Here is a 14,266-nt window from a genome sequence, read left to right as displayed (position 1 = left end):
TCATTCATGTTCAATGATACGATCAATTTATCAATAATATATACATAATTTATATAATTTGTTCTTCCTACATACAAATAATGATAATAATAATAATAATAATAATAATAATAATAATAATATTATATTATTAAAAATAATAATAATAGTACTATTGAATAATATATAATATTTCATGATAACTTACTTTTTTATAAAATAATAATATTATATGATTAAAGTGTTATTAATATACGTGATGCCTTACGCAATACTATACAGCGATAATCGATTAACGGCTATACATATTATAATATATATGTAATTATATGTGGTTCGGAAAAATTACTAAAAAATTGATGTTTATTATTCGTGATAAAAATAATGATAAAAATCATAATCATACAAAGAGACTAACGGTGGTAGTAATGATAATAATAATAGTGACAATTATAAGGCTAGTTACAAACTGAGAATGATAAATATGATAAGTATAAAGTAAAGCAGACGCGTGGAGCTGCTGTGAGCTCGAGATGAAGGATGCGAAAGGGAATTACATTTACAGGTTGGGCGGGGGCAATAAGATGGTGTATTTACAATAATTGTTTTAATCGCGATGCCACGAGGAATACTCAACGAGCAATGAATTTTTTAAAATAGAACCGGACAGAGGGTGACGTGAGTTACGCTTCTTGAGATGACGCAAAATTTTTTGCCTTCGCGTATTCGTTCGTATTGTGCCAAAAAGGATTTACGATAGAGAAATATTGAAAAATATAGAACAGACGATAAACAATACGTATTCAAGTGTATTGCATACGAGAAATACTTGAATATTCGTGGTTAATATTCAACTTTGACGTCAAATTTCATTAGGTATTCTAGTGTCGCTAAATTTGGTGAAAATTGAACGATTCTATTCAGAATTTAGGTTAACCGTACGTAAAATATTACAATTACATACCAATGAACACATTCGTGACAGTGTGAAAAAAGGAAAGGAAGGAAAACACTGTGAAACTGTTTGCATGCTGGACCTAATGAGGGGTTGGAGAACGTATCATAAACGTCATGGAAGCATCACTCTGGAACGTTTTTAACAAATAAATTTCACGTTGCTCGTTCTAGATTACATTAATTATGTCCAAGATTCATACGCTCGTTAATTAACGTCCGTTCACGCCTCACGCGTTGGTTGCGGGCAATGGCCACTCAGCCGCCCCCTCTCCCTCAATTTATAAATAGTTACTTCTAACTCGGCGTTATTAGTATACGTTCGAATTTGAATAAATTTTTTTTTTTAAATAACAATAATAATAATAATAATAAAAATAACAATATGCATGTACGACAGATAAAATGGTAAAGTACATTATAATGTCGATACGATACGTATACATATTGTATAGGTAGTTACGATACGATATATTATAGAATATACACCGTCACTTTTCGCTTACGGTCTTTTCAGCTCGACCTCGAGTCTCGTTTTGACGAACGTTACTCAAGGTGCACCGTAGCCCAACAATTGCCAATTGATTGCGATGAGATCCGTACAAGTGCCAAGGACAATCGTCAAGACAACTGGTCTAGTTATTTTCTCTCTGTATGCGAATCTACGACGCTAAACTGAACGGATAGTCAGTCAGATATCACTGCAATTGAACGGATTGGAAACCGGGGATTTCGAACCCATTTGAATCAATGGGGGTAAACATGGTTCGTCAGATTTGCACATCACACAGGGTAACTGGGGATCTGCAAACGGGGTCAGAGAGTGCAGATCCTATATTGGGCGGTCGAGTGTGTCAACGTCGGAAGTACGTACAAAAGGGGGCAGGAGATAGGGGAGGGGGGATCTCGACGAACCGTTTTCGCGTTAGAAATTTTTCAAAAATCGTTGAAATAAATTAGTACAGCATATCCGTGGGAAGTACGTAGAACGAAACTGTGTACAGCATCGAAGCGTACCAGTGAATGCCTCTCGGTTGAAATCTCATCGCGTTGATCGACGGTGTGTTTTCGGGATACTTGACTTCGTGATCCTCGCCAATTCCCGGCCGGAATTCGCTCCAGGCCGAGAGCGGGGCGACGAATATTCGCGCGATCCTGGCGACCCCCGATTTAATGTTCGTCCAGATCCTCATCGGCAGGAAGGCGGAGTGGGCGACGAATTGGCTGTCGACGACGGCGTAGCAGGACGCCACCACGTCGTCGACGAGGACCGTGCCCTCGGTTGTCAGCGGGGCGAAAATCCCCTTCTCGATAACGAGCCGCGTGCTCGCCACCCTGTCCCACCTGAGCGTTTCGACCCCTCGATCACTCTCGCGGACCAGAATCTGGTCGCCGACGCGAACCTTCGCGGCGAATTCCGTTGTGCTGCCGGACTCCAGGGACACGGGGACCAGGTGAGACGGCGTCAGGGTCAGGGCACGACCGGAGGCAGTCGTGATCCGCACGAACTGTCGCCTCTCCTCCGGAGACCGATCGAGGAAGGCGATCACCTCGCTGTAGACGATCTTACCCGCGGAATCGAGGGCGGCTATTCGTTCCCCGATTTCGAGCTGATCCAGACGCTTGTTGAACCCGTCCTCCGTCCTGACGATGCTCCTGCCTGGGAAACATCCCCCGGATTTGCCGGCTAACGAAGATTCTGCAATCATAAATTGTACGGTTTTCTTTAAGGTCAGGTGCAGGACGCGACCGACGCCGAGTAATACGAGCGCTCTTTCGGGAGCGTCGATTGGCGATCGATCGGCGCCGACCTTAGCTGAATCGTTTTTCTGGACAACGGGGACCCGGAAGTTTACTCTGGGTAATTGGACGCGACAGGCGTCATCGAAACCGAACGAATAGTGACGTCGCGAAATCTGACGAGGGAAATCATTGCCTCAATTTAGATTACGCTGATGTAATTCTAGTTCGAGGCAATCCTCAGGCAGCGTTCAATGATTTTTCAATTTCCCAGCTCCGCTCGCTCGCCGCGATGGTAATTAGAGATGGAGTTTAATTCGCCGCACCGACATCAGCGGCCGACTTTTGTATCGGACCAACACCCGACCGCCTCCGTTCGCTGGTATTTATTTTGATATCCGACACCACCGAGATTGCGAATATCTGAAGCAAGCACGCGATTCGAGCAGCTCTCCGCAGATTATGTGTTGCGGTTGAGTGTAAAATTATAACCGCCCAGGACCATCGACGTCGCTCCTCAATTCTTATCAACATTTTGACACGAATTTAATTAAACTTTTCACCTCCAGCCATCGCTCAATGAGTATTTCAAATCACGCTCAATGGGTGAACGCTAAACTCGTAAGTACCTATTGAAAGGAGAATGGTTCGGGTTTGTTGAAAAAAAATTTCAGAACGCGACGCTATACAAAAGTTTAAATCCGTATTCTTTTTACACTATTTTTACTGGTCTCATTCCTGTTCCGTTGAGTATCAAAGCCGAGGGAATTGTTTTCCTTCAGAAAAATACAAAGCTCTTATCGATCATTTGATCGGTGCGAATCAAGATATTTTTTTTCGTTCACCTCATGCTGTAGTTGGTAAAATACGTATTTGAATTGGCAAAGGTAACGACTTTTTGTATGCATTTCATAAGATCAGTTGTCAAAACGACGAAGCGGATAGAACGCTGACAGAAACTGCTAGGTGTGTAGGAAAGGCGTATTCCAAGCCTGATCGTGAAGTAAAAAGTGTCAAGTATTCCGGGAGAGTGAAACACTTTATCCGGTGTCGAGACGAGAGACGCTCATCCGGACTTTTGAGGCTTCAGTGATTTCCTTTGAATAAACAGCGCTGATGTATTTCTAGTGTTTACGTTCCAAAGTGGTTCTATTGAGGGTGTTTGCCCCCCATTTCTCGTAGGGCCTTTTTACGCTATTGTCACCCTATATTTCAGTCGCTCCACGGTCTAGGCACCGGTCATATTTATAATATTTTTTCACAGCGGTTTACAGTCTCTTCTCTTCCAGTGTTACAATGCTCGCGATAAATACAACCGATTACCATCTACGGCATTTACACGCCACTGTAGTTGTTTTACCATTTTTATAATTCAAAACTGCCGACAATATCTACGAAGTCTTGACCCCGGGCTAACGGTGATTACAGAGCGTTGGTAAGGCAGGAAATAGCGAACCGGAGTCAACTGGTGGTGCCACGGCCGTGGGGCAGCTGAACCAAAGCTCGGCAGCTTTCAATTTCGGAAGTTGTACCGTAGACGCATGCTGGTAGGTGATACGTTGCGTTGCGACGTTGCGCTTCCGTCTGCGGTACAAACGCGAGATTCGGTAAATAAATGGTAAAGCTCCTTGGCCGAGTTCAAAGCGTGTTCCATGATGTAACACGCAGGGATCAACAACTATAATCTATAACTTATATCAATAAGATTCCCAGGCGCATCATCGGTTTTCCGTTTGGGTATAAGCTTGGGTCAAATAAAATTCAACTAAACATAGATCGATCAGCGGGAAGCACACGCGGCTTGAAAAACATATGTATCGATCAATTTACGTCATTTTAGAGGCTACGCTATCGATAACCTCCAGATCCCGATCTAATAATACTATCATATTGAAACTTGAGAAGCCTTATACTTATTTGAATGTCTATAAGAAATATGATTGATGCGGTAATTACGAACGATCACGCCTGACTCTGTTACTTATAAGTATCTTTTTTTTCTTTATTCGTCAGCTGTCCCCAATCAATTGGCAATAAATTTTATAAAGCTGAAGATAGTAAAAAGTCATGACTTCGATGGAAAAAAAAACAAACTAATTTTCTCAGATTTCCCAAATTTTTGATATTTCTTTTTTTGCCTTGTAAGAATTCACAGACGTGTTTAAAACAATCATCGACCCGGCAAGTTATGCGGGACAATTAAGTAAGGGCTCTTCTCGTTCCCACCCAAAATTCATCGGCTTCGGTGAACTCGAAAGAGCCAAGAGAAGGTGTCGGAAGTCTCAAATCACAAGTCAGCGTGAAAGGAACCAACGATTACGCCGTGATCGATCAACTTTGTCGGATAATTGAAAGGTGCAGTTTGTTTGGAAAGAGTGAAAACCCGATACGAATATACGTATGCGAGGGGCAGGTATATGCCTGTATAAACTCTGTAATTTCCAGTGTCTTTGAGATTGGGGCTGGCGGGAAGCGCCTTATAGCTGACGTATGCATGCACCTCTGCATCGTTGCAGCGACCGGTCTCAGCTGGAATGAATGGGACTTTAGCCAAAGAAGGTACGCCGTAAGGCCAGGGTCTGTTAACTCTCTGATTTAGTGGGCGGAAAACACTTTGACGGAAACGGGACGTAAATAAAGCCCCAGGCGTCAACATCGGAGATCCTATCGACGGAATAAATTCTAATTACATTTTGTTAATTCGTTAATAATTTAGCGATATAAATCTTTCAAAGCATTGTAACGACGTCATAGAATTCAAACTGTCGGGTGTAACTTGTTCCTACCAGTGGTTCTCAGCTTATCGCTTATTATACCCTTTCTCTCGGTTATCCAGCGGTGGTGAAAAAATAGCTCCGAAGCCCGATACACTCTATAACCACATTCTTAACGCGGTAAACGTAAAGTGTAATTTATTTACTGAGGTATCACGTAACGGCCCGGGGTTTACCACGGTTTAAATTCGTTTACTCTTTCATGCGTTGAACGGTGTAACCGTCGACGGGCTTTTATGACAGAGAGCGTTTCATACTTGTTTAATCTAAAAATTATATGCTAATGCGGCCCTAAATTTTGTTTTAAAATTCACAACGTAATACTATACGGTAAAATAAACGTGTGGCCTAGTTTCTACCAAAGCGCGGTACGATATAGCCAAAACCCTTGATACGTCTACGTGTCAAAATTACTCCCGCGTATCGGAATGTATCATATTAACATTCTTTGGCGGATTAGATTGCAATTATTTGTCATGTTGTTGACCTAAAAAAACATCGAACATCAGACAATACCTTTATCGATAAAAATTGTTCTGATTATCTGAAAGTTCAACGTATCGATACGTGTTATCCTTGCTGTTCTATTGTAAACAATGTAGCAACGGTATCGGATGCAACTACACTAAACTGTAAATGACAATAATCCATCGCTTTGTCAAAGCAGTGTAAATTGAATTTTCACCATCAAGTAACCATAAGTTTACAATTTCCGTCAGTGGTCAAGGTTAAAGGTAACGAGTAAACTTCGCGGGGAGCCTCAGAGAGACTTCAAGCTGCACATTCAGTTTCTGCGAAGAGTGAAGTAGATTTGCACAAGGAATCAGTCAAGCACGATTACAGAGATGGCGAAGCCGCGGAGATAAGTGACTGTACGCATACGTGTGTAAAAATAAGTCTGTGTACCGCCAATGCAAAGGTGAGGCAGGTTCGTAAGCGGACAAGGATACTGACCAGACTTTACAGAACAGTGAATGTGTGATCGAGACTCGTAGTAGACCCAGTCGAAGCCAGCCTCGACCGCAAGGCGTGCAAGCATCCCGTACTTGGAACGATCTCTGTCACTGGTTGTCACATCCACAGCTCTTCCCTCGTAGTGAAGGGAGTCCGTCGCGTGTTTTCCCTCCTCGTCCCAGCCCTCCGTAACTCTCAACTTTACCCCGGGCCACTGGTTCATTACGGATATCGCCAGGGTGTTGAGTTTCTCCTTGCACCTCTGAAACAAGAAACGGTTAAACGTTAAATGCGTGCAATGATGGAATGAAGGTGGAAAGAGATTTTTCTACCGTCTATTTTATAGGAGTAGGTGGTAGCGAGCACGGTTGCTGGTGAGTAATGACGAATGATGCGAAGATTGATAGTTGTTTTGAAACTTTTAAAGAATGTTATGCTTTCATATACATATATATAAATTCGTGTTTGGACTGGAGTGACGGACGGACTTGGGTTGCCGTAGCGAATCAGGGGGACAAACGGAGGCGAAGAAGCGGAGATGAGACAGAACGGAACAAGACCGTCACGCCAATCGGCCGAATATTATCCTCTTTAGACACTCGGACTTTTCATCTCTCCCAGACCGAGTTACCTGCCCTGCGAGTTAACCTGGTCATAGAGATCCCGGTACACCTACACCATGGTTCCTTGTTATACGAGCCTTCGCCTCGGTAGTCTTGTACCCACATTATACAAGCGTACAGTTTGACGAGTATATGTGTGTAGGTACGCGGAGGAAAAGGCAACCAGAGCTAATCAGCTCGGCTACGGGCTCCTTTAAGCCGGGGATGACGAGTAATCCGTAACGCATATCCGCCACTCCTGGGATAGCCAAGGCAAAAAGGGAGATTTGGTTGTTCGGAGAGCCGAGGCGGCCAACGGGCGCAGGGCGCGGGTTATTCTTGACTTTGGCATTGTCCGTCGTCGCTCATATTCCAATTCTTCAACAATATTTATATTTCCAAACAGGCGTATATAATCGTTCTCCGGACTTGCAGCTTTTCACTACCTTTTCTTGTGTCCTTTGCAACTGCCACGGGATTTGCAACTTTTCAAAGAACAGCTCTTTTCCCCTGCAGTCCCGTGGAGCCTGCAGGACCCATGGTGCATATACGAAGCCATCCCGTCCAAACCGAATCTCGGTTAGATGATTTCACACACAAATAAACATAAAAAAAATATGTAAACCCTTCGCACCCGTAAGGGTATTTCATTTATGGAAGTAAAAGACGAGATGAGTACATATGCGCTGTACTGTATGGAACTACGAAAACCATTCACCTAACAACATGTTATACCTACTCGTTGAAAGGCTTACAAGAAAGTCTACAACTCTCCCAAGTGATGTTGGAAGACGACTACAACCGGCGTCACGCCTGGTCGACTCCTTTTTTTCTTAACACACAATGTCGGTTTGTCCCTGACTGGCATCAATTAGCCTCCATTGACTCGGCGGCGTCCCAAGGGAGCTGCTCAATCCTTTGGCTATAAGGGTGACCTGGGGGAACTCGGCGGAGAGATAGCTGCTAGCGAAATCCCTACGTTTGCGCCAACTGTCCGCTAATAGCGTTCTCATTGTGCCTCATTCACCGCCCTCTACACATCGCGACTCTTTCCTGATTGGCCGATCCGTTGGCACATAAATAAGGGTCATTACCGTTGCAGACACGCTGGTCCGTCGCGTTTCAATGGGTATTGAATGGGTCGCGTCAGCCGACACGCAGTACGGTTCTACGTCCGTGACTACCCAAGCTGCATCAACACCGTTCAAAGAACAGTCTTCACCAATACTACCATGAATCACTCCTCCTCGATAATCTAACCGATCCACAACGTAAACTGGCTAGTCCCACGAGTGTAATTCATTTTACCCAATTTATAGTACGCTTTGTTGAGATCAAAGGCCAGCTATGCATCTCTGGGGAGATTCTGTGCATAAATCTCTCGAAATGTTGTAGATCAAGGATTTTCCTGGACAACCACGTGCAGCCGAAAATTTCTTTTTCATCCACACCCGCAGTATTTGATATACTAAAAAAGTGCAAGCTTGTCTTTTAGACATACTTAAAGTGCAACGAGCCATGGTACCTGCATTTTTTCGAATGCTATGGAAAAAATGTCACCGATAACTTTGAGTATCCGTGTATTCGACGATTTCGTCTGTTGAGCAGCACAATACTTGACGTTCACGTTGGACCAGACGTTTTTAGTCATATAGATAGGTACCAACTGAGAGTCAAGTATCTATACACGGAGTCGGTGGTGTTCGGAAGCTAGTACGTCGTTCACGGATTGCGGGTATTGGTTACATAACGGAAAAAATCGAAGATTCACTTGAGAATGTTGGAAGAGTCAGCCGCCTCCAGGCTCAAGCTTTGAGCAGCACCGCGTGCATCCGCGTTGGTGGTGGATGAATGTCGGATGGTCGTCGGCGTTTGTTGGTTCCTGTTGTGGGAACAGCAATGGACGTGAGGGAATAAAAGATAAAGGCACGAGTATAAAGTGCGTGTATATAGAGGGGAAAGAATGGGCAGAGCGTCCGAATGGTTGGGCCACTGCGGGGTGTCGTGTCCTCGCCGCAGGGATTCCCAGGCCCCTCCCAAAGTTTACATCTATTTACAAACATTTGGCAGAGGCGAAAAAAGTTGGCCAACTCGAGGAATGCGTGTCGGAGCCAAATGAAAATCCATTTCGAATGAGAAATGGCCCGCTGGTAATCCATTAGGGAAAATAGACAGGCAGCCGGCAACGGCCACTTGGTGGTGAGCCTTGCAACGAGGCAACGAAAACTTTACGGACTTGCATCACGCGGCCGTTTAAACTTGAAAGAGCTCGCCGCAAACCATGCGCCATTATACCAACGAGGCCCTTATACCCGCGAGCGAGCCAAGACTTTTAATCCTCCAAACGTGTGAAGGCGATAAGAAACGACTCTTCGTCTTTGGATCCTCGCTGCAGCCGAAGCCCGCCTGCCTCTGCTTTTAACTGTGAAAATAACGTAACAAAAAGCAATCTCTGAGCGACTCTTCTTCACGTACCGAACCATATTGAACAATATTAACAATAGCAATAATAGTCAAATAATTAAAGAATTAAAAAACGACCGATTCAGTTACCAGTTACAATATCTCGTTGCAGTCATGCACATCTGCAGTGCTTCGACAAAGAATTTCATTCCTCATTCTCAGAGCTGCTAGTCTAAACCAGTAGTTTCGGAGTAATACTGACAGGTAAGAATTGCACCAGGTAACTTCGGTAAATGAATGACAGGAGTTGAAAAGATCATCGTCTACTCGGATATGGAAGGGATTTCGTTTAATCCTTGGCTCTAGAGTCCGATAGAAATAGCTGTGCAGACAAGCACTATTCATTCAACCGAAAACGATATTGCGTTATTATTGCCGTTTATTTGCGATAACGCATGTTTTAAATGCAAAGCAGTGATCTGGCAAAATATGTCCGTTTACCTAAACGCCTACTGACGTCAAACTTCTCCATTTTCGAATCTCAAGTTAATCTTCATAATAAAGTGATTCCACTCCGACATCTTAACAACAGTACTTCTTATTTGACTTGATATTCTGACGACAGGTCCACAGTGTACCCAGAATCGAATGTGAATGCGGTAAACATTACGATGTCCTGAATGTGATACGGATAATAAGACTCGACGGAGTTGCGATTGTTTCGTTTTCCCTGTCTCACTTTGCGTTCCCTGGATTTCGTTGGAAAATACAGTCCCTTCAGTTTTCATCTCTGAAACGTGATGGGTGTAGGGCGGACCCGAAGTACACCATGTAAAAGAAACAGTTTCGTCGCGTTCGAAACGTACTTTTTCCGAGCCTAGAAAGACCTTCCTATGTTAATTGTAACTCGAAAATACAGCGGCGCAATGAAAGTTCACGTACCATGTAACGGGGACGGGTATTTTTTGCTTCCCTATTAAATGGGGGAACTATTTCACGGTACTACAGATTCGATGGTGGAATGAAGAGTGTGAAACATGGGCTACGGCGCGAAGGGGTTGGCTCTTTGGGTCGACAAGATTGACCGGATTGAGGAGATGAAGAAGGACGGAAAGAGAGATATGCCCGTCGGGCCGGCAGGTCCGTTGCGGCATTCGGAGATGGGGCTCCGCCCCCGCCGCCTTTCCTCCATTCCTACTCTTCCTTTTCCTCCATATTATTCTCTCTTGTTTCTTTCTCTCCTTCCTTTATCCATCTGCTTCTCTCCTCCTCCTTCCTCTTCATCTTTTTCCTCTTGGTACTCCTCTCCTTTCGTTCTTATTCGTCCTCACACAAGACCCGTGGCGACTGGCCCAGTGTATCGAGCATCGGACCGATCCCGGGACTGCCATGCGTGCGTTCCATTCACTCCGACTCGTTTTGAGCTGCCGATCGCATGATCGGCTAATCCCTGGCCATTGGCGCCGCCATTATGAATTCCAGCTATGTTTGCGCGTGTCGAATTATGTCCGCGATACAATAGTCACATAGAGCGCCTCTTCGCGTCCTTTGACAAGGAGTAGGTATGGCACGGCGTCGTCTAAGGGATATAATTTTTGGTGCTCGGTAACGAGTCGTATTCAAAATATTACCGTTCGTGGTAAGAGGAAAAAGGAATTTACTGCACTCACCATATATACAAGCTTCGGTACGAAAGCTCACCTGTGGTCGTGCACCGTGCGGCAAATATTGGTTATGTACTCGCGCCAACGGAAGTTCTGAATTTGGCAATTAGTTGTTTTGTTGTGTTCACAAGCGGATGATCAACGAAATATACCAAAAGTATAAGTCTGCCTGCCGGTCAAATATTTGACTACCATTACAACAAGATATATATTATGCGCATTTTTATCTGCCTATGCAGTATATCGAGAGGTGCCGCTGGCGCACGCGCGCATATTCCCGTTCCGTAATGCACCTCTTGGCGATCGGCTGACTTATGGTCGAAAAACAAAAAGGTTCAACTGAATCTACAACTAATTAAGTCGGATATGCTAGGCTGGAAATAGACGGTAAGCCGTACATATGGAAAGGAATTGCCACTTTGCGAAGGTACGCCACGCGAGGTTCGAGGCGCGGTACACTCGACACGAGCATGATGTAGCAACAAAGAAAGGATATGAGATGAGATGAGATGAGAACGAGGCGGAGAACAGAAGACCGCAAGAAAGAAGTCGAGTGTTTGTGGAGCTCTCTAGCAAAGTCAGCGACAGGCGTGTAAGGATTCCCTCTTCCCTCTGTCCTCCCGTTTATAGCCATATAGCCAGGTGAGCTATCTCACGCCTGGATTTCCCACTATTCCCACTTGAGAATTGAGAATAACCACGTGGAAACAACAACAATAATAATCAGAATTCATAACAAGTACCATGGGTCGCCCCCTACGCTGCCAGTATATAACTCGACTGAATTATACCACCGAGAACCTTCCCGGTTCCAACCGCGATCGATGGCTAATCACGAACAAAGGACCTTTGTGTGTCCTGACACGAGCTCTGGAGGCGCGGGAACCTTGAGCCTCCAGACGATTTACTTTGCGAGAAATCACGCCCACCCCTGAATCCGATCGAGGTCCAAAAATTGCTTCGCTTCTCAAGACCACTCGAAGGTCATCGATTGCGACAATCCGAACATGAACGACATAGTTATGTCGAGAGGTGCTTCGTTATGCAATGAACCAATAGTGTCAGCCGGCATGAGGGTCGTCTTAACCTCGGTCCATGCTTGCTCCGGAGATGGACGTAAGGATTCGAAGGTAACAGGAGACCGCCTGGTAATGTGCTCTGCTCATCCACGGACGTAGTACACGAAGGTGACGATGAAGCGAAGGAGCGGACAGAGGAGTATTGCGATGCGATAGAAATGAAGGAGTAAAAAGGCGAAATCCGCGGTTCGCCCGCGAAATACTTGACTCGACCGATGCCTTGCACCTCGCCTCGTCTTCCTGGGCTCCAAGGGGTTCCTGGAAGTTGCCAGGTTGATCACAACTCTCGTCAAACCCATGTCCTCGTGTCCCAGCATCTCAAGTTACATCCTTATTATCGTCGAAACAACTGGACCCTGACGAAGATCCGAGGTGACGGGCTCCGAATTTCTTTTTGTCTGGGGGTATGGATTATGGTCAATGTTGCCAAGGGCCCGTCACTCCCATCAACGAGATTGTCCGTCAGCCCGGGTGACGACGCCAAGTCGTCTTTGGTCAGCGCACGGATCGTCGCGTCCTGACTGACCCCGTCTGGCTGTGCGGCCCGAGACATCAGTCGGCGGACTTTCTTTCGAAAGTGAACTGTGCCCACAAAATCCAGTTGGCTGACTCCTCGGTGTATCGTCGCTTACGTAATTGAGGTATCCCACACCTTTCGGTTCTATACATATATCTTCCCCATCGCTGCGTCGAAGATTATGATACCACGAAGAAGACGTATTGCATCGAAGAAAATTACTCTTGAGGTACCGACGAACTTCGCGGTTCCCTCGCTCTGGTATTACTTGTATTGATTTTTCACTGATCCGAAGATTCTGAAATGGTCACATTCAAATTGCGAATGTCACATGTTCGTTGGCGCGGTTCAAACGTACTTGAAACTCTGACGAAAAAGACATCTGTAATTGACTGATAGACATTTTGAACAGACTGATTTGAACTTCTGAATCACCCGACTAATTGAATCAATTTTATCATTTATCTTGAAATGATACGTACTTCAAGAACGAACGGTTCAACTCACTTCACTATTATTGTATATACCTATTTTGCATATCTGACAACTGTCGGCGCATGGATTATGCCATCACACTGCTAATAACTTTGCGTAACTGCTTGGATGATTTTTAGAACCACTGTTCGAGACACTGCATTACTGATCAATGAGTTGATAGAGAAATTTGTATCGTACCGGCGATGTAGAAAGTCAATCCAATAATGGGAAACAGCTTCTGGCAGGAACAGGCATTGAACAGGATTGAATTTGAATCTTCAGACAGATAGGCTGATATAGATGGAACGTTCGAATGTCGGAGGTCAGCTTGACTTTCGACTATAATATATCCAATAATGTAAACAGCGATGAGACGAATGAGAAATTGGTTGGTTGTAAGATGTACAGCCACTGCATCCGAGCATCACCGAACGATGACAATTATTGATACCTTCGTTTGAATAAATGTAATGCGTCGATTAAATTATCGTTTGTACGGCTCCGCAGCGGCTCGACACATTCCAAAACAGCCCGAGATTTAAGTTCAGTAGACAGATAGGATCGGCTCCGTATATCTAATCTGGCCACTTTGGGATTTGGGCTTTGGGTAGCCGTGTTTTGCTCGGGGATCGTGTTAAGGGGATTTACATTCATTTCGATCCTCATAACCCGATCCTTGATCCTGGGTGATTTGGAACACGATATATCGAACCTTCGTACCTTTTCCGAAACGATCTTCACCCGATCTTACGGCAAATCTGATGCGAACCCTTTTACGGAGGATTTAAAAATGTCTCGTATTCTGCTCTACGATTACTAGAGCATCCGATTTTCAATCCTCACCGTTCACGTTTTTTTTTTCACGGAAATTCAAATGCTTCGTCCAATCATTGACTTGGAATTTGATCATTGCTCCGTCGAGTAATGTCGTCAGATAGAAACTTACGAAAAGTTGTTACAACGACTTTGAATGGCAAGAATCTGTGAAACTCCCATCCAACTGAAATAGAAATAAAACAAAAACTCCGAAAGGACAAAAACTATTCCTACTTTTCTCGCTGCTCGAACATTGCGTTACAAACCAATTATATGCATTAGCTTGAGTCCGTGTCAGTTATTTGGT

General features: G+C 44.5%; 1 protein-coding gene across 2 annotated transcripts in view; it reads right to left on the bottom strand.

Annotated features, from left to right (window-relative positions):
* Nucleotides 1-208: 208 nt before the first annotated feature.
* Nucleotides 209-14,266, bottom strand: part of LOC107220465 (sonic hedgehog protein A) — a 55,374-nt gene continuing 41,316 nt past the window's right edge. For both annotated transcript variants that reach the window (XM_046735540.1, XM_015659074.2), the window contains 2 exons: nucleotides 6,402-6,663; nucleotides 209-2,632 (listed from right to left, as the gene is read on the bottom strand). In XM_046735540.1, the coding sequence (XP_046591496.1) occupies nucleotides 1,890-2,632; nucleotides 6,402-6,663 (1,005 nt within the window). In that variant the 3' untranslated portion in view covers nucleotides 209-1,889. The remainder of the gene's footprint in view (nucleotides 2,633-6,401; nucleotides 6,664-14,266) is intronic.

The sequence above is a fragment of the Neodiprion lecontei genome, chromosome 3 (assembly GCF_021901455.1).
Source record: "Neodiprion lecontei isolate iyNeoLeco1 chromosome 3, iyNeoLeco1.1, whole genome shotgun sequence".
NCBI lineage: Eukaryota > Metazoa > Arthropoda > Insecta > Hymenoptera > Diprionidae > Neodiprion > Neodiprion lecontei.
This window is presented reverse-complemented; position numbering and strand designations above follow the sequence as displayed.